We start from the raw sequence: 26,091 nt of genomic DNA, 5'->3' as shown, positions 1-26,091 counted from the left end.
AAATCCGCATTTTATGCATCTTCGGTACTAACACATAAAGACATCAGTCTGTTTATCAAGGGGAATAGGATGAAAACATTTTGTTGCTAGGTAATCTTCATCCAACCAAGCCCATCTTATACTCAAGGCCTGCCAGTGTGAAAATATTCTTTTGTGTTTTAGGTGGCCTCCGTGAAAATTCTACTGACCGCAAGATGGCGCTACTATTCCACTACGCTTTGCGACGTTAACAATGAGCAGAATGGTAACCGAGACAAATAATTGTCTTGTTATATGCAAAATTTAAAAACAATTAATCTGTAGTAGTCAGAAATTATACATTTCTTTTTATTAAAAATATTTTTATTTAGAAAGAAAGCATGCAATTTCCAGTTATCCCATTTTTCTTTTTTCATATACTGTCGGATACTTGATTCTGATTTTAATTCCTGCTTGCATCTAGATATACGCTATTTTTAATTGTACTTATTACAGTTACCTATTCTAATTTAAGGGTAATTTAGAGCACATTTTTTAGTTATTAGTTAAGTTTAGAGCAAATTATTTATAGAGTATGAAGTTAGCAGGTAGCTTCAGAACATAAACTATTTCAGCACAAATTTTTCATGGTATTAATATTAGCTGTGCTGTGCAACAAAATAATATGGAGCCACTATTAAATATGTAATTAAGAAATGAAAGTAAATTTGTTAATACATAAGAGAAAAAGTATTTCTAAAAGAAATTTGGTTTTAGGTATTGAAAATTTTTTCTCTTTTTTAATTAATATAAAGTACTTTTTAGGAAATATTAAGAAATAAAATTTTAAATAAAACAGATTCAGAGCTCTGAAGAGTAAACGCAACACTACAGATATTCGAAATAATACCAAGCATTTCAATATCACCGTCAGTATATAAAAATGACATACATGACATTAATCACAATGAATCTTATATAAAAATTTAAGCCTGTTAGTGATGAATAAAAAGTATTTCAGTATCACCTACAGCATATAATAATAACATGTAGGACATTAATCACAATGAATCATATACTCCCTCTGTCCCAAATTAATTGCTACATTTGAGTACTGATTATTGATACAGAAGATTTTATGATTTTGTTTGCACATTTTCCAGAAATTTCAAGGTGCTATGTTATCAATCAACAACAACTTTTACTTACCAAGCATTCCCTCCTTAAATCAGTACCAAATTAGTTTCAAAAATACAGCTTTGGCACACCCTTAAATTCCGCCTGATTTTGAAAGGACTCTTCCATCGGTAATTGCTTAAAATCTTCAGGCTAATTAACTGTAAATTCAATTATCTGTCTTGTCTATACGAGCCAGTTCGCCTTAGAATTTCTTCCACGATGGCATCCCTCACCTCAGGCAGACAGCTCTCAAGGCTTTCCCTTAATCACATAAACACAATCTTTCTGAAATATGGGCAGTATAGTCCTTATAAAATGTGGCGTGGCTTAAGAGCAAGCGAATCTTCTAAATTTGCATGGATAAAATTGTCCCAAAATAAGTGTTACATTCTCAGTAAAAATTGAGAATGAAAACCTAGTATGCAAGCGTTACATTCCTTGTAGTACACCTTATAGTTTTACTAATGTCCATCTACTAAACTGCATCAAAATTTTTTTATGACTTCGACTACTTGAAATGTAGCACCTAATTTGAGACAAAACTTTCGATCGAAGTGTAGCAACTAGTTTGGGACGAAGGGAGAAAAACAATTTTGAGACTGCTAATTTCAATATCATTGACAGCATATTTTAAAAAATAAAACCATATTCCCTAAAACAAAAAATATTACCTCTATTAATTACATATATCTATGGATTCGACATGAATCTCTATTACTTCAAGTGCAACCACAAAACACTCAACCAGGTAGACAGAAATTCATGCACAGCATCACACTAATTAAAATGGGATATGCGCTTTAAAATTTTGAAGCTAGTACAGACAGCATTCAAATGTTTCTGGATCAAAGATAACAAAATAAGGTATATACGTGGATGCATTCTTAAATTTTAATTGCATTAAATTAATATATATATATATATATATATGTATTACCTTTCATATATATATATATATGAAAGGTTAAAATATCATTTATGCAGAAAACAGAGATTATCTCCAGAATGATAAAAAAAAATTTGATATTTTTATTTGAGGAAGACGAACACATAACATAAAGCTGAAAACACATATTAAGAAGCTTGTTTACATAAAAAAGCTGAGCGAAAGAAACATATCAAAAGAATTTTAAAGCTTTCAAATTTCACTTGACGATGGTCTTTGTTTAAGAAATTGTGTATTATGTATTTGTATTAAATCTGTGTTACATGAAACTGATGGAAATGCTATCCGTCCTACACTTATATGTTGCGAATAATTATTTAAATATAACCGTAAACATTTTTTTTTAAAGGAAGAAAACTTTGCAGTATAGCACGTAACAATATACCATCCTACATTACTATTAGTTACAGCGGCACGTTTTATTAAAGTACCTTTTTGTCAATAAGGAGCCACATTACAAATAGAGAACGTATAGCAAAAGTGTAGAAGAATGCGAGCGTCACCTACTGATGAATTTTGCGAAAGCCACTGAAAACTGGGAACCAGAATTTCGTTCAGTCTGGCAAGCTTTGAGTATAAGTTGGCCTTGATCCAACTGTCGAAATTATAGACAGACCCTCAAAATTACTTGATACAACTGCTTACTACAACACAGCTAAATTCGGAGTGGGTGGTGGCAAGTAAGAATACTGTCAATTCTGCTTCACGTAGGTGGCTAGTGCAGGTTTTGGACCTTACTGCTATCAATGCCTGGGTTTTATACAAAACCGTAGCTGAAAAATCTATTAGTAGACAGCAATTCATTTAAGATTTAGTTGAAGAACTGAGAGAAAAGTTCGTTCTCTCCCGGCAAAAAAAGGTGACATATGGCTATATAGCAACCACTGACAATGGCGGACAACCACAAGCTAAGCATAAACAAGTACAGTGCCAAATTCCAAAACCCAAGATATTTGTTCAAAATGGGCAAAGCACCAATTTGTGGTAAATGTACAAAACGTATTACTAAATTTTTGTACACAATGCATACAATATATAAGATTTTTGAAAATCTGTAAAATTAGTAAGTAAATGGTACAAGTTTTATTTTTCTCTAAAATTATGTCTAAACTTATGTAATGATATACAGTCAAGAGTCATTAATCCGGACTCGTCAGGACTTCGGTGATTCCGGATTATAGATCATCAGTTTAAATCTGGTAAGATGGCATGCAGAAATTATAAAATTTAAAAAATGAAACCGTAATTTATGAAATAAAGAACAATTATGATCTAAAGGGTATCAAAATTTACAAAAAAAAAGCTTAATATTTATTTGTTTACTTTATTAAACATTTCTCTCAATGTAAATTGTTTAACTTGCTTCGTTTTATGCGATAATACTTTCTCTTTAATTCTATAAACAGACATAATTTCTTGTTCAGTTACAAAGTTCCGCTGTTCAAATTCCTATAATTGCTGTGTCGAGAATACCGACTAATTTGTCAATCGAAATTTTTTCGTTTTCAATAACCTCTGTGTCACTTTCTTCACTATCGGAAGCGAATTATAATGATGAGGAATTTGATTTAAATCATATCAAAGACGGAGTACATCGAGATGAAATACTACATTTAATAAGAAATTGTAAGCCAAATAAAATAAAAACATCTGCCCTGAAGATAAGGATAGTGCTGACAGATCAATTTCCAATTCATTGCGCACTGCGACGTTTCCCCCCCCCCCGCCTTGGCCGCCGCAGAGCAGCGCTAAATTGATAAACAGATTTCGGAATGGTTAGAGAAACAAAAGATATGCCTTTACCCCTTTTTTGCAGCAGTTCCACTTTTCGTTTAATGGACTTCGAAACATACTTCCACTTTTAGATCCTTTACATATTAGAAAATATATATCGGAAATCCTATTTGACGTAATCGAAAGTTTAAGCTTACTTTTATAAAATTGCTGTAACAGTCTGCAAAAAATAATAAGCCGGATCCAATTCGAAGATTAAGGAACACAATCTGCAACATTAACTGAATTAGATAATTTTAGCTTAGCTTATACCGTCCGTTATACATTAAACGTGCATGCGTAAACGTATTATGCACACACGCATATTCGCAGCCGTAAAGGTCTTATGCGCATGCGTAAATGCCTATGCGCATGCATCAACACGACGCATGCGCAGAAAGTTTGTAGCTTTGAGGTCCGGATTATAGATCATTCTGGGCGTAAATGCCTATGCGCATGCGTCAACACGACGCATGCGCAGAAAGTTTGTAGCTTTGAGGTCCGAATTATAGATCATTCTGGATTATGGGTGTCCGAATTAATGACTTTTGACTGTATTCTGTTTTTCTACCAAAATTAGAAAATTTATGTTTTATTTTGTTTAAAAGACATGTTATTGAAATAAAATTTTAAATAATACAATTTTCTAAAATTTTAGATAATTTTCATTGATTTATATGAAATATTTAACGTAAATTGAGAAATATTAATTGTTACATAATAAAATGGTTTAGTTAACTAAAGTAATCACTTGTGCATATTTCTAGATGCTTTCTATCTAGGGTCAAATTGACTCGCCCTGCAGTTATAGGTATATCGTAAGTCTCGTGCTTCTAGTGTTAATATTGGTAGTAAAATTTTAAGGATTTGTAACCATACTACAGATTTTGCTGTCTGCTAGTAGATAGAATATTGGAGTGTTGCCATCTCAATACACTATTTCTGCTATATTATCTTCATTTAAAACCACTTCTCTACATATTCCATTAATTAAAAACATTCACTTTTTGTTTGCAATATTCAAACACCTTCGAATTTGCAGCTATCATCATAAAGCTTAGTCCACTATACACTACTGGTGATGTATCACGAGACTGGCTACTGAAGATATGTTGTTTGCCTAAAACTTACCTTCCTCCTAGAGTAAAATAAACCCAAATTATGTTAATTTTGTTATTTATTGTACATACAATTATTTTACACATTAGTTTAAGGCTTGTCCAAGTCCTGATAAAATATATTCACACATATACTTAAGGTATATTATGCACCTGCCATACATTTTTAATCATAAACAATTTCTAATAAGAATAGTTTGTAGATGACAAACAGAAGCCCATCTTATGGCAGGTGATGGCCAATAGCCAACAAGGCTTCTCAAAACAACAAATGAATTACTCTTTGGTTTGAAATGTATAGCAAGCAAATAGTGTGATTATGGAGCCAAATGTTTGATCATACAGATTTATAATGACAGAAGATTATGTTTCTTCAACATGGAGGTGCTCTAATTAGTGCCAAAGTGAATTTAAAAAGCAGAACCCTCCACATACTTTATTATGAAAAAATGTCTACCATGAAAGCATGAAACATTGAGCACATGCTACTTTCAGAATATGTTGCATGGATAAAACTAGCACTGTACTGATGTAAAAAAAATTAAACATTGTTTGAATCTTCTCATAAAATTCTACTAATGTTTATGTAAATTAAGACAATTCTGATAAATTAAATGTAATAAGGAAAAAATATATTGAAAATCACTAAAGGATGTGGGGGAAAAAATAGCATGATTAAGTTCAACAAATTTCATTTATTAGTGGGAGATTCACAGATCTATTGGGAGACCAACAAATTCGACAAAAAACCTGAATTCTTCAATTAAAACCAGAACAGTTGGTAGCTATGTATACTTGTATATCCACATATGTACTTAAACTCTCATACAAAATAAAATTCCTTGCATTTCCAAAATATATTAAAAACATTACTTACTAGTTTGACTATTTCTATGTCCTCTATACCGATGCAAATATTTATTAGGATCTGTTTCTTTTGAATCAAATGTATATATATCTTCATCATTGTATGATGCCAGAATTTCTGAAAAAATAAATTAAAAATTCATAAAATTGTTAAGAGGTATGAACTTTTTTTAGAAAAAAATTTGATTACTAACCTTGCCCATTGTAGTTGTAAACTACACAAGTCACATTAGGTCTTATTTCATTGTCTACCTACGGAGGCAAAAATGTCAATAGATAATTTAACTAAAACAAAGAGCTACTTATTAAGTAATATCATGAAATATTAGTCTTATGCTTTTCTCTTAAGAAAATTATGGATATCCAGATTATATTAAAAGTTACACAAATTAAAAAATAAACATTGGTATCTTAATTTAAAATAACTTAATACTAGACTAAAATGATATCCCAACACTTGAAGTAAATTTTTCTGAAATGATTGAGCATATCACAAACAAGCAATGTGCTTGTTTAACATTTTCCATTCTGTTTTCAAAGTGGATTCAGACATCATATAATCATTTAGTGGACAGTGCTTAAACATAGATCAAGGAAAAATGTAGGGTCCAAGTTTTGTCATCTGTGATTATTATTACTTGGTGTCCAATTCATTGTTCATATCAATCAAAATATTCTTGGTAGATGTTTAAGTGAATTCCTTCATTTAAGCAAAAGGTTCGAGTTGTTTTGAGGCCCATCTTGTGCAGAATATATGAAACTCAGTAACTTGTCTTTCCATCAGAATCATATCATACATGTATAGTCAAGTTTCAATCCATCTTCAATATGTAACATTTGTGTACCCATTTTTTAAAATTTTCTATCTTTTTGCAGCTACAGCAAATATCACAAATATTATTTCTGTACTGTGGTGCTATTCTTTGACAGACCACAACATCTGTTATACCTATGAAATATAAAAACCTGATAAGTGAATGCAATTCTTTTTCAACGGAAACATTAAAAGCAGTATCACGAATGGCAAGGTACTGATGAAGAACACCAATTATGATTATGTGCATTAAATAAATAAACTTACCAACATCCATAATTAAGTTTGATATCCGTAAACTTACTAATACAAAGTCCGAAATCTGGATGTTTATTATCCGGAATGTTCTAAAATCTGGACCTCAAAACCACCAACAACGTTTTTCTCCTAGGCTTTATGCATGCGCATTTGATTGCCCCCCTCCGCGCATAATCAAACATCTGGAGACTCCCAATTCTTAATTTCACTTCGACACTTAATTGTCGCGTTTGCTTACTAGAACTTTACTTCCACGAACGCCCTCTGGCGAAAGAGACTAAAAGTAGTTAGTTGAACGGCTGACGCGTCTAACAGATGTAACACTTAATAAAATACCTTGTTTTTGAAGACACATTTTAGCATAAATTTGTACGATCAGTAATTTGGCTCCGTTGCTGAGTTTCTGCACACATCTCAAAACGAAACATAGATACATCATTGATCTGACGCCATTTTCATTTCATCCCCACATGTTTACCAAAACATGACAACTTGAGTAATGACTCATGTAACAATGCCCAAACAATTTTTTTATGTTAGTAATTGAATAATAAAGGAGTATGGTAACCTTTAATGTTGACATTATGCTTGGTGATGGTTACAGATTTAAGTCAAATGTGCTAAAAAATGCTGACAAGGAAAAGTTTACCAAAAATTTCTTTCCATATGCCAAAAATAGATTTTGTTAATAATAGACCCAAAGATTACATTTAGGGCTATTTGAATTAAGAATAACAGATTCACATAAGCGCTAGAGCTCATATGGCTGCGCCGAGTCGCAGAATTTAGGACCCACAAAGACAGCATTAGGCGGTAAGATATCTAGCGCTAGCTCTCAATAAAGCTTGTGGGAATTTATTTATTCAGAACTCAAGCCTTAAGCATGTGCAAGAAATAGACATAAATATAATAAATAACTAAACTAATACAATTTGTCTCAGTACACAATAGAAGCAAGATAAAATTTAATGGAACAACTTGTCATTAGTCACCAAGCTCATGATGCATAGTCAAATATGTATAGTGAAGGATAGCTAAATTCAATTAGCCACTAATTTTAAAGGTTTTTGGATATTGCAAAACAAAGGTGAAATTTTCCAATTAACAAATTTTCTAAAGAAATGTGGAGAAGCGGTAATAAATGAAGATGATATAAAAGAAGTTTTTCGTTGTGATGACAATGCTTCTCAATCATCAATCGATTAATGAATGGCGAAATCTGTAGTATGGTTATAGATTCAGAAAATACATAGTGCATACCGACAGTGCAGAAAGTGACAGAGAAGTTACTGAAAACGAGAAAATTTCGATTGACAAGTTAGTCGGAATTCTCAAAACTGCAGTTACAGGACTTCAACAATGTAACTAAACAAGATATTATGTCAGTCTACAGAATTAACGAGAAAGTATTAGCACAAAAAATGGAGCAACTTAAACAACTTACATTAAACGAAATGTTTAATAAGGTAAAGAAATAAATATTAAGCTTTTTTTGTAAATTTTGATACTTTTTAGATCATAAATACTTCATTATTTCATAAATCACGATTTCATATGTTAAATTTTATAATTTCTACATGCCATTTTACTAGATTTAAATTGATGATCTAATATCTGGAAAAATCCCAAATGCGGAATCGCTCAAAAACCAACGAGTCCAGATTTCAGACTTTGTACTGTATACCATTTAAAGAAAAAATAAATATTGTTACGAAATGTAGAGCTACGGTGAGATAGCATCTTTGCAAAGCAGGTTTAAGGTTGCCATAAAATGGCAAAGGAAGGCAGAATTGGCACATTTGACGAAAAATTGTCCATTTGGCGATATGCCATGGACGGATGGAAAACCTTCTGGAACAAATTCTTACCGGTTTAGCCCAGAATGTTCTGGAACACAAGCCGAAAGCTATATAAGGCCTGCTGGTTCGCAGTCAGTCCTTGTGTGTGTGCCTCGTCTAGCGAGCTAATAGTCAGCATCGGGTTAGTGTCTCGAGTTAGTCAGTCCGTACGGAGTTGATTGAGTTGACAGCCGAGCAACGCGTGCTGAGTGCATCAAAAGAGTCTCTTAGTGTATCGCGGTTGGTGCATCGTCGAAAGAGTGTGTTGAGCTTCGGGAACAACTGAACCGAAGAGTCAGAAGCTGTGCTCTGTGTGTCGTCGAGTGCATTGCGAGTTATAGCGTGGAGAGTTCTGAGAACGACCCAAGCAGAGTCAGGAGCTGTACTCAGGTGCTTTGCAGTGAAGCTGTCTCCACCATTATAGCCTGATAACCTGAAGGCTATATCACTGATTGTTCCAGCAAGTGTATAGTAGATCTTCAACGACTGTAAAACGTAACTTTGGAGCTGTCCTGATTAATATTGGCTAAATAAAGTGTGTTTCAATACTTCAATGAATGCTGTTGATATCCACACAAACCCATACGTAATGAACGTAGAGGAACAAAATAACATAACAATATTAATATTTAGCTATTAAAATTTAGTTAAATCTTCATTAAGTACTTTATAAAATCCTATAACAGATTTAAACAAATCAGATCAAATAAAAATTAATAAAACAATATGCTAAACATCATTCAAGAAAAAAATGGAATTCACATGATTTTAAGTTTTATTAAAAGATGACATTAACATTTTTTAAGAACTTCTAATTAAAATTTTCTTCACAGTGTTTCTTTTACTTTCAACATTCAGTGATCCATACTCTTTCTGAAACTGTACTTGAAATACATGAATTCAAATAATTCAAATAATATAATAACCACAAGATTTTGGAAATTTTTCAGGAGAAAGCGATTCAAGACGGAAATTTGTACCATTCCCAACATATCCTGTTTCAACTTAGTTGAATGTTTTTATCATCCATTTTATTCTTACTACCTTAATTATGAAGTTATCAATTTTTAACTGCATATCATTTAAGAATGCCACTAACATTAAAAATTCAAAATAATGTTCAGAATTTTATGCCTATGTTAAATACTTCAACATTTCACCAATATTAAAAAATAGCAAAAAATATTTTGTATATATATGGTATTTGTTTTTCATTCATGGTTTTAAATTGATTTGTGTTCCTTGGAGGAGATATATGAAAAATTTTCTTATTATAAATTATTATGAATTATTAGTTTATTACTTTGCAGCTTTAGCACAAGTCATACACTTTTTAATTTACTTTTGATTACTTTATTTTGAATTTATATTCTTACTAATAGCAGCTTTTAGTGCTCTTTTAATAACAGCCTACTCTCTATGTATTATCTCCAAGATGAATTCCAATTTTCTAGCCAATTTAGGCTAAACTTTCTTAAACAGAAAAATGCACTTTACAACAAACCTTTTACTTCCATCACTTAATACTTGAATTTCCAGCCATGTGGTCTTAAAATTTTGAAGGCAAGTTTGTTAATTTTTAACTTACTAGTTTGATCTTTAAAATTTCTAATTAACTTCATGTTTTAAACTTTTAATTTTGAGGTTGTGTCATTTTTGATTCTGAATTAACTTTTAATATGTTTACTTTTGTTTTTGAAATTGAAATGAGAGTGTAGGGGATATGTCTTCTAAAGTAAGCATCTCATTTAGATTAATAATGTTTTTAACAGAAACTTTAATTTAAAGATTATTAGCTATTTTGTTTAACAAGATTCTTGGCTTAAATGTGTAAACGCAATGTATTAATTTTATTTAAAATGTATTTTCTCGATTGGCAACAACAGTTTTTTTCAGAACCATAATAATTTGAACGATAATGTTTTTTGAGCAGTTATGCTGACGGTAATGTTTCTGAATAAAGCAAGTATTTAACAATTAATGTTTGACGGAATGTGTTTTTAATAAACTAATTAAATGCTAACATTTCAGAAGTGGGATAAACTCGAATTATTATCTAGATTTAACAACGTATTGCCTTAACGTACGCTAAGCCTAAACTGAATGCGGAAGCTCGCCAAAACTGAAAGTAGAAAGGTACGTGAATTTATAAACTGTTTATGTTATGTCTAAGTATTAAATGGAAAGAACTTAAGTATAATTATTTTATTAGTATTTGAAAATTGAAATCTAAGATGGCTTATTTGGCAAGAGGCAAAAAATGTGATTTAAAAGAACTTGCTTTGGAACTTGATGTAGATGTCCCTTCTGATATTAAAATTGTAGGCTTAAGAGATATGATTTTGAATAGTAAGAATTATAACGAAGACTTTACTAAACAAATGCTAGATAGAATTATAAATGATCGTTTAGACAGGGAAAAGTTAGAAATTTTAGAAAAAGAAAAAGATAAGCAAAGAGCATTTGAACTTGAAAAATTGAAAATAGAAGCGGAAATGAGAAGTAGTAATGTGAATGATTCTGTTCCTTCTAATGTTGGTAGAAGTAATATTTGTGATATGAGTAAATTAATGCATAAGTATGATTTGAATGAAGGTGATATAAGTTTTATCTAGTTTTATTTGAGAGACAGGCACAACGTATTGGGTTAGAAGAACAAAACTGGGTTTCTCAGCTGTTGGGTCTATTGCCTTATGAAATAACTCAATTAATTGCCCGTGAATCAGAAGAAAAAGCTAACGACTATAAACACGTTAAGCAACTGCTACTGAGAAAATTTAAGTTAAGCCCTGAACAGTTTCGGCAAAAGTTCGTTGATCATATTAAAACATTGCGTAATACGTGGAAGGACTTCAAGAATTAAAAAAATTATTTTGAAGAGTGGCTTGCTGGATTAAATGTAACAGATTTTGAATCTTTAAAACAACTTATTATTACTGATCAATTAAAGAAAAGGGTCCCCACTGCTATCTGAGACCATTTCATTGATGATTGGTCTAAATTCATTAATCCTGAAGAGTTGGCTGAAAAACTAGATGAATATGAAAATATTCGGGCAGGGATAAAAGTACTTCAAGTAGAAAATAAAACTTTTAGGCATAATTCAAAGCCCAAATCTGGTTCTAAATTTTATGAAGGATCCTATAATCAGTATTCAAGACAAAGAAATGTTAAAGATTCCATGCAGACAGATGGTAATTTCAAAGTGGGTTTTAAAAAGAGTTTTGATAATAAATACAATCTGAGAGATAAATTTTATAAAGCAGACGAAAGGAAAAGGGAATATAATTCTGGTATCCGCAATGAAAAGGGTGAGCCGAAATGCTTCAATTGTAATGATTATGGACATATAGCGACGGATTGTCCTCAGCCTAAAAAAGAAATTATTTGCAGGAAATGTAATGAAAAGGGTCATACTTTTAAAAGGTGTACGTCTAAGAATCCAGACTTGACAAATGTTAAAAATAATTTATCCGTGGACCAGAATTCAGGTGTTTCACCAGCTGTATATTTAAAGTATGCTCGCATCAATAATGGAGAAGAAATTATTGCAATCATAGATACAGGTTCTAGTTCGTGTTTATTGAAACAGTCTGCGGCTAAGAGACTGAATCTTATTGTAAAACCTGATGTGGAAGAATTGTTTGGCTTTGGGAACCAGAATAAACCAGCCGCTAGAACATTGAGAAAAGTAACTGTTAACTTAGAGATTGATAATGTGGAAGGAAAGGACATTACAGTTCTAATTGTAGGAGATGAAACGCAACCATGCGACTTATTAGTTGGTCGAACATGGATTGATTTACCGCATATTGCATACACCAAGATAGGTAATACCTTGCACATACGCTATGCTAATGACTGCCCATTTTCACAGTTGCAAAATGATAGCAACACTCCGCGAATTAAACTGAAGGCTTCCCAAGAAACTCAAATCGAAAGTAATACGGTTAATTTCGTGAAAGTTAAAACTGATGAAATAAATAACAGTTATGTTTTAATAAGTGGATCGGAAGATGAGTTAGGCTCATTATTGAAAGTAATACAGGGAGAAACAGTGATACCAGTCACTAACTACAGCGATCGAAAATTAATTTTGAAAGAGAATCAATGTATCGGTAGAGCGGAAGTAGCAGAATTAGTTGAACCAAGTTCAGATCAGAAAACTGAAAATTCAAGTCAAAAGGAAATACTGATAATAAATGAAATTAAGAAGTTTAGGAGACCGATTACTTTAGAAGAAATTAAAGTTAATAACAATATTACGCCAGAGAGAAAACAGGAAGTTTTACATTTGATAAATGACTATCGAGATTGTTTTGCATTAAATATGGAGGAATTAGGGTGTACAAACTTAACAAAAATGGATATTAAAGAAATTGAAGGGAGTAAGCCTATTTGCATGAAGTCGTATAAAACCAATACCGAAGAGCGTGCTTCTATAAAGAAGATAATAAATGAATGGAAGAAATATGGAATTGTTACTGAAACAAGATCTCCGTATGCTAGTCCAGTTTTACTCGTAAAGAAAAAAACAGGTGAATTACGATTAGTGATAGATTATAGAAAGTTGAATTCGCAAACTGTTAAAGATAAATTTCCACTCCCTAGGATAGATGATCTTCTTGAATGTCTTAGTGAGTGTAAAGTTTTCACTACATTGGACTTAGCTCATGGATATTTGCAGATTCCTTTAACTGAAGAAGCGAAACTGAAAACAGCTTTCATCACTCCAGATGATACTGGTCAATTTGAACGTATGATCTTTGGGTTAGCTAATGCACCTGCAGAATTTCAGAGACTTATGAATCAAGTTTTAGGTCCGTTGCTTAATAAAGAAGTATTGTGCTATTTGGACGACATATTAATTCCGGCTAAATCTTGGGAAGAAATGATGGAAAAACTTAGGAAAGTGTTTGATAGATTGAGAGAAGCAATGCTGACATTGAAACTGACAAAATGCGAATTTGGAAAAGATGAAGTTGAGTATTTGGGATTTCTAATAAAATCAAATAGTATGCAACCTGGACCAAGAAAAGTACGAGCCATATTAAACTTTCCTAAACCAACCAATGAACATGAAGTTAAACAATTTTTAGGTCTTACAAGTTTCTTTAGAAGGTTTGTACCGAAATATGCAGAGAAAGCTAAGCCGCTAACGAGACTGACGAGGAAGGATGAAACATTTCGTTGGAACGAAGATCAGCAAGAAGCATTCAGTACTTTAAAGGATCATTTAACTAATGAACCAATACTAGCATTATATAATCCCGAAGCAGAGACTGAAGTGCACACAGACGCGAGCAACAAAGGATTGACAGGAATGCTGTTGCAAAAAGGTGAAGATAGAAAGTGGCATTTAGTTTATTGTGTAAGTAAAGGAACAACAAAAACAGAAAAGAATTATCATTCAAGCAAATTAGAATTAATGGCTATAGTTTGGACTTTGGCACGACTTCGACAATTTTTAATTGGAATCTGATTTACGGTAATTACAGACTGCCAAGCTTTAGTTTATTTAAACACGAAGAAAACTTCAAATCCTCAGATAGCAAGGTGGAGTAATCTGATCCAGGAATACAATCTTGAAATAAAGCACAGGCAAGGCAAAAGAATGAGTCACATAGATGCATTGAGCCGATCGCCAGTTGATCAGCCAGAAGAAACTTTAGACTCTATAATTGAAAACAACTTGGAAGTTTGTTTAACGCTAACGATAGATGAACAAATTCTTATGATTCAGCATTCAGATCCAGAATTACGCAAATTAATAGACATTTTAAAGAAAAAGATAAATGATAGAACGAATGCACAGAAATATGTAACTGAAAATTACGTCTTGAAGAATAATCGATTGTTTCGTAAAGTGAAAGATCAGGAAAAGGAGAAATTGTTATATGTCATACCTAAATCGATGAGAAAAGGTATTGTAGTAAAATTTCACGATCTTTTGGGACATTTTTTAGCAGACAGAACTGTTGCCAAAATCAAGGAATCATACTGGTTTAAAGGAATGAAACGATATGTTATACGTCACATTTCGATGTGTTTCGAATGCCTAGTAAATAAAATGCCAAGTGTTAAGAAACACGGAGTACTGCATCCAATTAGACCTGGTAGAAGACCTTTTGCAATTATACATATAGATCATTTAGGACCATTCGTAAAACGTTCAAGAGGAAATACAGAATTATTTGTAATAATTGATAATTTTATGAGATTTACACGCTTATATCCTATGAAAAGTACTGCAACCAAGTATGTGTTAGTTGCATTGAAGAGTTTTGTAGATGATTTTGGGTTACCAGAAAAAATTATCAGCGATAGAGGAACATATTTCACAGCGAAGGAATTTCGAGAGTACTGTCAAAATAATGGAATCAGTCATACACTCAATTGAACTCAGCATCCAAGTGGTAATTGTGGAAAGAGCAAATCGAACAATTTTGGCTACGATTAAAACGAGTATGGAAAATCCGAATCAGAGAGACTGGGACAAAAAGATTAAGGAATGCGAAAGAAATCTAAACAATATGATAAATAAGACTACAAATAAAACTCCTTTCGAAATGCTTCACGGTTATTCACCAAAATTTAACGACGGATTGATGAGGATGATTACAGATGAAGACGCAGATGAATGGGAGAATCCAGTAATCTTACAGAATGAAGCTAGAAAGAGAACTGAAGATATGTAGATGAAAATGAAAGCAAATTATGACAAGAAGAAAAGCAATTCTTTAACATTCGAACGAGGAGAAATAGTAGTTATGAGAAGAGTACCTAAATCAACTGGAGAATCAACCAAAACACAACAAAAGTATCAAGGACCTTTGGTAGTTACAGAAGTTTTACCAAGTGATACCTATAGAGTGACTCAATTAGAAGAGAAGGTGAAAGGACATTTCTTTAGTACGACAGCTCATGTGAGCCAATTAAAGTCATGGCAGTGTCAAGCTGAATCAGAAGAAGACGATGATGATGGTGATGGCATTAGTGTTACTGGGGATAACGATAACAACATGCCGCATATTACTAAAACTAGTACACGGAAAAAGAATAGAAAACGATGCTGAATCTATATGACAGCTAAAGACTTTCGAACTATAAACATTAATATTACAGATTTAATTTTTTTAAATATAAGTTCTTAATGTTCCGAGGTAGTAACTAAGTCAGGATGCCCGAATGTAAACGCAATGTATTAATTTTATTTAAAATGTATTTTCCCGATTGGCAACAACAGTTTTTTTCAGAACCATAATAATTTGAACGATAATGTTTTTTGAGCAGTTATGCTGACGGTAATGTTTCTGAATAAAGCAAGTATTTAACAATTAATGTTTGACGGAACGTGTTTTTAATAAACTAATTAAATGCTAACATTTGGACTAATGTCTTTATTTGAATTGAGTATTAATTTTGACTTATGGTTTGAATCTAGCAAATAATTTGATGCTTACTTGAAAGTGTAGGATGAAACACTCTCTTAATTTAGTTGTTAATTGATGGTAGATTGGTTTATCCAGTTGATAAGTCGATTAATCTGGGATCAATGACAATAACTACTTTTTCAATATTTAAAATTTACTTTTGGTTTTGGTATTTTTGTGATTTAAAATTTTTCTTAGCAGATTTTTTAAAATTTTTCTTGGCAAATTTTTAAACTTATTCTTTTCTTAGCAGATTTTTAAAAGTTGAAATTACTAATTAAATACTAATTTAAATTTTAACTAAGATTTTTTTTTTTTTTTTTTTCATTCATGGTTTTAAATTGAATTTGTGTTTCTTGGAGGTGGTATATGGAAAGTTTTCTTATAAATTACTTTATTTTGAATATATATATATATTACTTTATTTTGTATATATATATATATATATATATATATATATATAATTTATTCTGCAAAACTGACAGTAAAGACATTTTGGGATAAGAGAGACTATCTTGATAAGGAATTGCCTTTCTACCAAGGGCAGAGGATGATGATAAAAAATTATTCTGATAACATGTATCACACGTTTTGTTATAAAATTTACAGCCATCGTATCAGCTTCAATTCTTCTTCTAACTGAACTTGCTTAATAAATAGATGATAAAAAAAAATTAAACGCGATACTACTGCCATCCTCACTAATTTTCATGAATAATAACACTTATTACATTTAGGTTAAAATGTTTTTTACTTTTTAGCACATAATGCATATAACAACAATAACAAGAAAATTTTCAGTCTGAAAATTAAAATATTTTAACATTTGGTTGTTTTTATCCAATTTCCTTATTAAAATCAGAAAATAATGCGTCATACAGACTTCATTTTTTTAAGCATTCAATTTATTAAGAAAAATTTCTTGTTACAGCTTCAACAACTCTTATAGGGTAAATTTCTTATCTTTCCATATAATTAATATCCTCACACAAATGTGTCAAGATGTTGCTTTTTTCTCATTTCATGACCCACAGCTAAAATACGTATAATTTTTCAGGTGTACTATTTGCTAACATTTTACGACATTTAAACAGAAAAATGTTCAACACTTAAAATATTAATAATCATATAACTTACCAGATGTTCAGGACAGTAGTTTTTCACAAACCCATTCTGACTCCAATAACGAGTATCATAAACTCTGAAAAATTTTAAAGTCTGTTTTGATTTTTGTGGTGTTAGAGTCGAGTGAAAAATTTTTTCACAACATGCTTGTTATAACTATTTTACTGTGTAATGGATTAGATAAGAATATCTGTTACAAAATATATTCTAAGACATTGTGTACTTCTATACAATAAAAAATTTGAGAACATAATAAAAAATTAAAGAATAGAAATACATAATCTATACTTAAATATAATAAATTAAAAAAATTACAAAAGTCCATACATTTGATGATAAATATTAAAATAAAATAAATGGCTTCGGTACATGAGAAAATAATTTCTACAAAATCATAGTTATTCAGTAGTTAAATATTCCAATACAATAATATAGATTTGAAAATAAAACACTTTTTACAAATTCTATTTTCTTAAGAAAAGTAAGCTTACGTGTCTGTGAATACATATACACTGAAGTGACAAAAGTCATGGGATACCTCCTAATATTTTGTCGGTCCTCCTTTTGCCCGGCGAAGTGCAGCAACTCAACGTGGCATGGACTCAACAAGTCGTTGGAAGTCCCCTGCAGGAATATTGAGCCATGCTGCCTCTATAGACGTCCATAATTGTGAAAGTGTTGACATTGCAGGTTTTGGGCACGAACTGACCTCTCGATGATGTCCCATAAATGTTCGATGGGATTCATGTCGGGCGATCTAGGTGGCCAGATCATTCGCTGGAATTGTCCAGAATGTTCTTCTAACCAATTGCGAACAATTGTGGCCCGGTGACATGGCGCATTGTCATCCATAAAAATCCCATTGTTGTTTGAGTACGTGAAGTCCATGAATGGCTGTAAGTGATCTCCAAGTAGCTGAAGGTATCCATTTCCAGTCAATGATTGGTTCAGTTGCACCAGAGGACCGAGTCCATGCCATTTAAAAACAGCCCAGACCACTATGGAACCACCACCAGCTTGAACAGTGCCTTGTTGACAACTTGGGTTCATGGCTTCATGGGGTCTGCGCCACACTCGAACCCTACCATCAGCTCTTACCAACTGAAATCGTGACTCATCTGACCAAGCCACAGTTTCTCATTCGTTTAGGGACCAAATGATATGCTCACGAGCCCACGAGAGTCACTGCAGGCGATGTTGTGCTGTCAGTAAAGGCACTTGAGTCGGTCTTCTGCTGGCATAGCCCAAGGAAGAGAAATTTCGCCGCACTGTCCTATCAGACACGTCCCTCATACGTCCCACATTGATTTCTGCGGTTATTTGACGCAGTGTTGCTTGTTTGTGAACACTGACAACTCTACGCAGACGTCGCTGGTCTCAGTCGTTAAGTGCAGGTGGTTGGCCACTTCGCTGTCCATGGTGGGATGTTATGCCTGAAATTAGATACTCTCGGCACACTCTTGACACTGTGGATCTCGGAATGTTGAATTTCCTAACGATATCCAAAATGGAATGACCCATGCGTCTAGCTCCAACTACCATTCTGCGTTCAAAGTCTGTTAATTCTCGTCGAGCGGCCATAATCACGTCAAAGCCTCTTCACATGAATAACTTGAACACAAATGAAAGCCCTGCCAAAGCACTTCACATTTATACATTTTCTACGCGATACTACTGCCATCTGTATATTTGCATATTGCTATCCCATGACTTTTGTCACTTCAGTGTATATAACTAAATTCAAAGCAAATTCAATCACACTCAATTTGGTCTGAAAAAAGAAATAACACAAATATTGTAAAAAACCACTCTAAATGAAAAATAATCAAATAATTTGAATTTTATTATATGCAGTGTGGTTATAATCAAAGTTACTCCATTTAAACCTTACACAGAGCCCATTCTGGCAGATTTAGTTTGTTGAAACTTGGTGTACATGTTATATGGACCATGATGAAATGAAATGATTTTTTCGTTTTCAATAACCTCTGAGTCACTTTCTTCGCTATCGGAAGCGAATTATAATGATGAGGAATTTGATTTAAATCATATCAAAGACGGAGTGCATCGAGATGAAATACTACATTTAGTAAGGAATTATAAGCCAAATAAAATAAAAACATCTGCCCTGAAGATAAAGATAGTGCTGACAGATCAACTTCCAATTCATTGCACGTCGCGGCCTCCCTCCCCTCGCCGCAAAGCAGCGTGAAATTGATAACCAGATTTCGGAATGGTTAGATAAACAAAGGATATCCCTTTATCCATTTTTTGCAGCAATTCCAATTTTTGTTTAATGGACTTCGAAACATACTTTCACTTTGTAGATCCTTTACACATTAGTAAATATATATCGAAAATTCTATTTGACATAATCGAAAGTTCAAGCTTACTTTTATAAAATTGCAGTAACAGTCTGCAAAAAATAATAAGTCGGATCTAATTCGAAGATTAAGGAACAACGCAATCTGCAACACTAGCTGAATTAGATAATTTTAGCTTAGCTTAGACTGTCCGTTATACATTAAACGCACATGCGTAAACGTATTATACGCATGCGCACACATATATTCACAGCCATAAAGGTCTTACGTGCACGCGTAAACGCCTATGCGCATGCCCAGAAAGTTTTTAGCTTTGAGGTCCGGATTATAGATCATTCCGGATTATGGGTGTCCGAATTAACGACTTTTGACTGTAGAAACTCAGACAGCTCAGGCACACAATGTTTAGGAATACATGCAAATTAAATGCCCATTTAAAGCACTCATAGACTACAAGTGCATTTAAAATAATATGTCACACACTCGGCCCCATACACACACATATGGTTTCAGCCATAGAAATCATAAAAATATTTGAAAATATCTATGGCTTTTATCTTTTCTATATTGCTATTGTCGATTTTACATTTGTAATTAACAAATAGATGACACAGCCTCTAGATGCATGTAAATGTTCATGGATGTTTGATTTTTCTCTTATGAGTCATCACAGTAGTATATCAGGTACACCACTATGTGTACTAGGTCATTACACACATTGTTATACTGGAAGAAACTAATTCATTAACTAATTACATCACTAGTTATTTTCACAACGAACAACTTTTATGCTTAACAAAAACAAGTTACAAAAAGCATACTCTGAATGCTAGCACTTGTAAGACTATATTACTCACTGAGATACAGATACAGTCATATAATAACAGTTTTTTAATAGTAAAAACTACAATTTTAGGTTTATAAATAATGCAGTTAAATAGACAGTTAAGCAAAACTATTTATTTAACTGCACATTATTAAAAGTAGAAAGTTAATAATACTTCAAAAAAAAAAAAAAAAAAAAAAAAAAAAAAAAAAAAACAGTTACGGTTATGACATCCCCCACACTACTGCATGGATGTCGAGACTTGTCTCTGGTTGACATAAGTGCTAGGAATTGAACTCCTAGAACTCTGAAAGCTTATGTGTGTATATATACACACACACACATAAGCTTTATATACTTCCAAATCAACTATAAATATATATGTATGATTTAAAAGTTAGAATAAATTTTAGACATTTATATTATATACTTACTTGACATACTGACTTCTTCCTCCTAAAACACATTCATGTGGTTTCTGAGGATTAATATGCAAAGAATATAAAGGAATCTTTTTATCATTTTCTTTACATGTTAAAAACCTAAGGGAAAAAAAAAATATTATGTTTAAGATACCAGTACTTCTTCTTCAAAAAAAGTTATAGATCAATACTGAGTCCTGAATAATTGGTTTTTCATTTATCATTGACAGTTAGGAGCATTAATATTAGAAATAATATTCTGTCAAATGATGAATAATAGGATTCCTCCTCACAATAGGCATACATTAATAGTAACTCTAGTGCTCAAATACAAATATATCATACTTTTGGAGGCTGGAAAAGTCTATACTTAAGTTTGCCCTCTGACATTCTTCCAAAAGGCAACTCACACTATTCAGAATAAATCCAGCACGCCTTAGGGAAGGATTTTTCTAAACGTATGTATTTATGTTACACTTGGGGAAAGCTATGAAAACTCTCATGCAGCCAGTAGTCTCGGCAGACTAATCAAAATTCATGCCTTTAGTGAAGGATTTTTATAGAAGTATGTATTGCTCGCGTAGCCGAGATCAATATCGCACAGTATGTAGTATTGGTCGAATATACATTTTATACGTCGAGTTGACAGTCTCTCTACCACAACCCCATTTAACAACTAAGTGTGTAGGACAACCCATTTAACAACTAAGTGTGGGGTTCCAACCTTTTATCTAACAACTAAGTGTGTAGGAGCCTTGTGAATAAGTAAGCGAATAATCTTACAGAACGAATAATCATACAGAAACAGAAACATAAAACTCAAGAAGGGTTAATTACCCTTTATTTCTCAAAATAAGAGCTTCACAGTCGGCTCCTTTCTCAGAGTGTACAATAAAGGCTCCACTTGGTCTTGAACTCAAAGTAATTAGAAATTAAACTTAACTAATGCTTAACTAAAAAAGATATACCAGAAGCTATTGAGATTTCTAAGTAGTTAGCGGGTAAATATGAAGTAAGCTGGCAAAGCTATCAAGGGCCTGAAATACGGCCGAGCATAGAAATAGCTCAGAGAGAGAGAGTGTAGCCAAAAGGGGAATGCGCACTAGTCAGAAACTCAGGCTCTCTAACAAAATCAGTGGAACTTAAATACCGCTTTTACTCATTTGCATTAAACACGATTCTAAAAACACATTCTGGTAGGAAACTGCAAGCTGAAATTAGGAGGGACAAGAAAGTAGCTTTAACTATTAAAAACGTGGGATAAACATTACAAAGTACTTGGGGAAAGCTATGAAAACTTCCATGCAGCCCGTAGTCTCGGCAGACCAATCGATATTCGTGTTCCATATGTTGCTATTTTGATTATGAGTAATATAGATAAGTAATATTTAATTGACCACTTTTCAGTCCTGACTTCATTAACAGTGCTAAGGATGTTAACTTTTTAATAATATTAAAAGATGATAGTAAGTTGTGTTGCATTGTTAAAACCACTATTTTCACAAAATCCACTCTTGAAAACTGGCTTCATAATGCCATTTAGCATTATGATCTGTTGGAAAACATAGCTTATTTTTAAACCTTTTACTGCATCATCTCTTCTCCTTGAAATGTTTATTTAGTTTAGTCCTTATTTTAATGTAATATAGTAGTTACTTCTACTTCTTTTTCTTGCTGCCACTGTTTGCATTGAGAACGGACTGTTTCAACCTAATTGAGATGCAAAAACGAAACATGATGTTATGTCATCTGAAAAGCTGATTCGTGCCGATAGCTGATTGGTTGCCGTGAGATGACGTCATTCCTACTTCTGCTATAAGTATCTCGCGTCGCTCTGGCTCAACCCTTCTAGTTCCTGCTTACCTGGCACTTGAGTGAGCGGTTTCCAGCCCCTTCAGAAGGATGCATGCAGTCCAGTGAATAAAGTGCCTCGGTTCCTGTTTGTGGGATGGCTGTTCCAGAATAAAGTTCCTTGGTTGGTTCCGGTTTGCGGGATGGCTGTTCCAGAATAAAGTTCCTTGGTTTCAGAGGCTACCATGGGCGGCATCCATGTTCTTCAATAAAGGCGGCAATTAAAAATACGTGAGCGGCGATTCCTTGTGCAAACGGAGTTAGGCCGGTTTTAAGTGTTTTCAAGAACTTGATTTAAAATTTCAGGTGTTTTTCTTGACCATTGATTATGGACTTATTGAATGTGTAGCCAGCTTCAATTTTAGGCCGCATAAATTACTGTTTAGGACTTTTTGTTTGTATAGAATGCCAGTATTTTGGAGACCAGGTAAAAATATTGTTTGATGAATGATGATTATATTATATTTTTCCTAAGACTCTGATATTGTTGACATTTATTTTCTGTGTTTTTATTCTTTATTATATTGTTAATAAATTGGTTAAGTTCAAAATCTTTTATTGTCTTCAATGTCTGCACAACATATCTCAGGGAGCTTTTGTTGCTACTACTGCTAAATGTTTAATTTCTTTAAACTTTAAACTTTGCTTTAGCATCATTTTGGTTATGGGCCACCAGCTTCTGAGTTATTTTTAGTGCAGACTTTTGAAGTTTAAAGTTAATTTAGGACTTAAGAGATTGGGGGGGGCGGTTTTGGTTAAAATTCAAATATGGCTACTGTTAGTGTCATGCATAATATTGCTAAACTTGATGCATGTAATTATTTTACATGGTCCAAAGATATGAAGTTTGTCTTGAATGAAAAAAATGCATGGCTTTTGGTTAAGGGTATTGAAAAATGTCCTGATTTAAATGATGTTAAGGGTATTGCAAAAGAAATTATTGCCGACTATCAAAATAGAAGTCGATTGGCATTATCGTTAATTTATATGAATGTAAGCCCTGAATATAGAAATTTGATATGTGAAATTGATGACCCGGTAGTGGCATGGAATACGCTTGCCAAATACTTCCAGCCAGATTATCAGTCAAGACATATGTCAATGTTTTCAGAATTCTTAAATTGCAAAATTAAGCCAAATGAAAGTATTAGTTTCTTTTCTTCTAGATTAAAACACGTAACTGAACAGTTAGCTGATATTAATCAGGCTGTAAGAGACGTATATATATGTTTCCAGTTTCTTAGGTTCCTTCCAGATAAATTTGATTAAGTAGTTCAGAATATTTTGAGGTGGCCAGATGAAAAGTTCATTTTTAAAAATGTTGAACTTGAAATTCTAGCAGAGGAAACGCGTCTTAATTTAAGAGAGATAGATAGGGAAAACTCCAATAAGACTATAGAAGTTCAAAGTACTCACTGTGAACCCAAATTTAAGCAGATTAAAGGGCTCAAGTGTTATAAATGTGGCCGTCCAGGTCATATTCAAAAATACTGTAGAATGAGAGGTAACTTTTCCAGATCACCCTCACCTGCTTCTTCTGTTTCCTCAGCTGTATCTAGTAGTAATAAAGCATCTCCTAAGTGTAAGAATAAACCCAAGTTGAGTAAAAGTAAAAATAATTCCCATGCCCAGTCCCATTTTATAGCTCAAGCTAATGTTAACAATTTGGAAGAAAATGATGATAGTTGGATTTTTGATACAGCTGCATCTCATCATTTTTGTAAAAATCGTGAATTGTTTGATACCTTTTCTCCTGTGAAAAATGAGAATATGCTAGCAGCTATTGATGGGGTAACTTTTCCAATTCATGGGAAGGGTACTGTTAAAATGAAATTTGGAGATACGGTTATTTTGCTTAAAGATGTGTTATATTCACCTGAACTGAGACGAAATTTAATATCTGGACCTAGGGTGGATATCAATGGAGCGAGATTTTATGGTAAAAATGGGCAAATTAAAGTTACTCATGATGAAAATTCAACTTTGTACCAGGCTAAGTTGATAGGAAGTAACTATCACGTGTTCCCGAAAATAATCAAAAAGGGGGGCAAATCTGTAAAATTTGAGGCATCCACAATTCAGCATAATAATAGTGAATTATGGCATGGTCGGTTTGGTCATATAAATTATGATACTATTGTCAGGACTAGTAAGAGACATTCAGTTCAAGGTCTTCCTGTGTTAAAGCAGTCACCTAATTTGTTTTGTGAACATTGCCAAATCAATAAGCAAAGACGAATCTCCTATAGACCCTTAGGAGGTATTCAAGTAAAGAGACCGCTTGAAAGGGTTTTCTCTGATGTATGGGGACCTATTAACATTCCAGGTAGGAATGGTGAATGTTATTTCGTTTCCTTTATTGACGAATATTCTCGTTACGTGGTAGTGTACCCCATTGTGGAGAAAAGTCAGGTGTTTGAAGTATTTGAAAGGCATATAGCCCGTGCGGAAAGATCTTTGAACCTTAGATTGAAATACTTTAGAACTGACAATGGGCGAGAATATGATAATGATCAATTCAGGTCATATTGTAATAAAAATGGTGTAAAGCACGAATTTACAGATGTCTACACTCCAGAACAGAATGGAGTTTGTGAGAGATTTAATCAGACAGCTCTCAATAATGTATGTGCAATCTTACACGATAGTGGAATGAGTTCCGAATTTTGGTCAGATGCAGTAATGTATTTTGCATATTCATTTAATAGAATTTGTCATAAGGGCCAAGATAGAACCCCATTTGAATTATACACTAAGCGGAAACCATCAGTACGTCATCTTAAGGCATTTGGAACAATTGCCTATGTGGGAATTCCAAAGGCTAAAAGAAATTCTAAACTTGATCCAAAGGCAACGAAGGGCCGATTGATTGGGTACAGTGTACGAACAAAAGGGTACAAGATTTGGTTGGAAAATGAGCAAAAGGTAGTAGAAACCCTAAATGCTACTTTTAAAGAGTCAATTGGAATGCAGAAAAGTGGCAGTGGAGCTGCCCTGGGCACCCTTCCTGATTTGGAATCTGAAGAAAGGGTAGAGTTCCAATCTAATGATACATCAGTTGGCTATTTTCCTGAAATAGAGGAAAGAACCGATACCAATGTACCTTCTTCTATTATTGGCACTGATACTCAATCTACATTGAGACAAGTAACTTGGCTTCGTAAACCTGTTCCAAGGCCAGACGGCACTCGTACGGATGTGTATTATTTTGAGAGGGGGTCTAATCAAAGACTACGATCACCAAATGATGTAGAAAGGTATCGCACTGAACATAATATTCAGTATGATCCTACCTTGTTTGATTTCAAGGGAAGCAATACTTATAGTGGTGAAATCGACCCAACTGGTACTCCTTCAAC

The 26,091-nt window shown here is 33.0% G+C and overlaps 1 protein-coding gene across 2 annotated transcripts in view; it reads right to left on the bottom strand.

Annotated features, from left to right (window-relative positions):
- Positions 1 to 26,091, bottom strand: part of LOC118198912 (DDB1- and CUL4-associated factor 8-like) — a 102,574-nt gene that overhangs the window by 21,155 nt on the left and 55,328 nt on the right. For both annotated transcript variants that reach the window (XM_035370701.2, XM_035370700.2), the window contains exons 5-8: positions 20,894 to 21,001; positions 17,322 to 17,385; positions 6,036 to 6,093; positions 5,852 to 5,959 (exon numbers count right to left, since the gene is read on the bottom strand). In XM_035370701.2, the coding sequence (XP_035226592.2) occupies positions 5,852 to 5,959; positions 6,036 to 6,093; positions 17,322 to 17,385; positions 20,894 to 21,001 (338 nt within the window). The remainder of the gene's footprint in view (positions 1 to 5,851; positions 5,960 to 6,035; positions 6,094 to 17,321; positions 17,386 to 20,893; positions 21,002 to 26,091) is intronic.

Source organism: Stegodyphus dumicola, chromosome 2 (genome assembly GCF_044657685.1).
Source record: "Stegodyphus dumicola isolate Sdum_Otavi_A_Nest chromosome 2, ASM4465768v1".
Lineage (NCBI taxonomy): Eukaryota > Metazoa > Arthropoda > Arachnida > Araneae > Eresidae > Stegodyphus > Stegodyphus dumicola.
The sequence above is the reverse complement of the archived record's forward strand: the minus strand, read 5'-3'. Positions and strand labels throughout refer to the sequence as shown.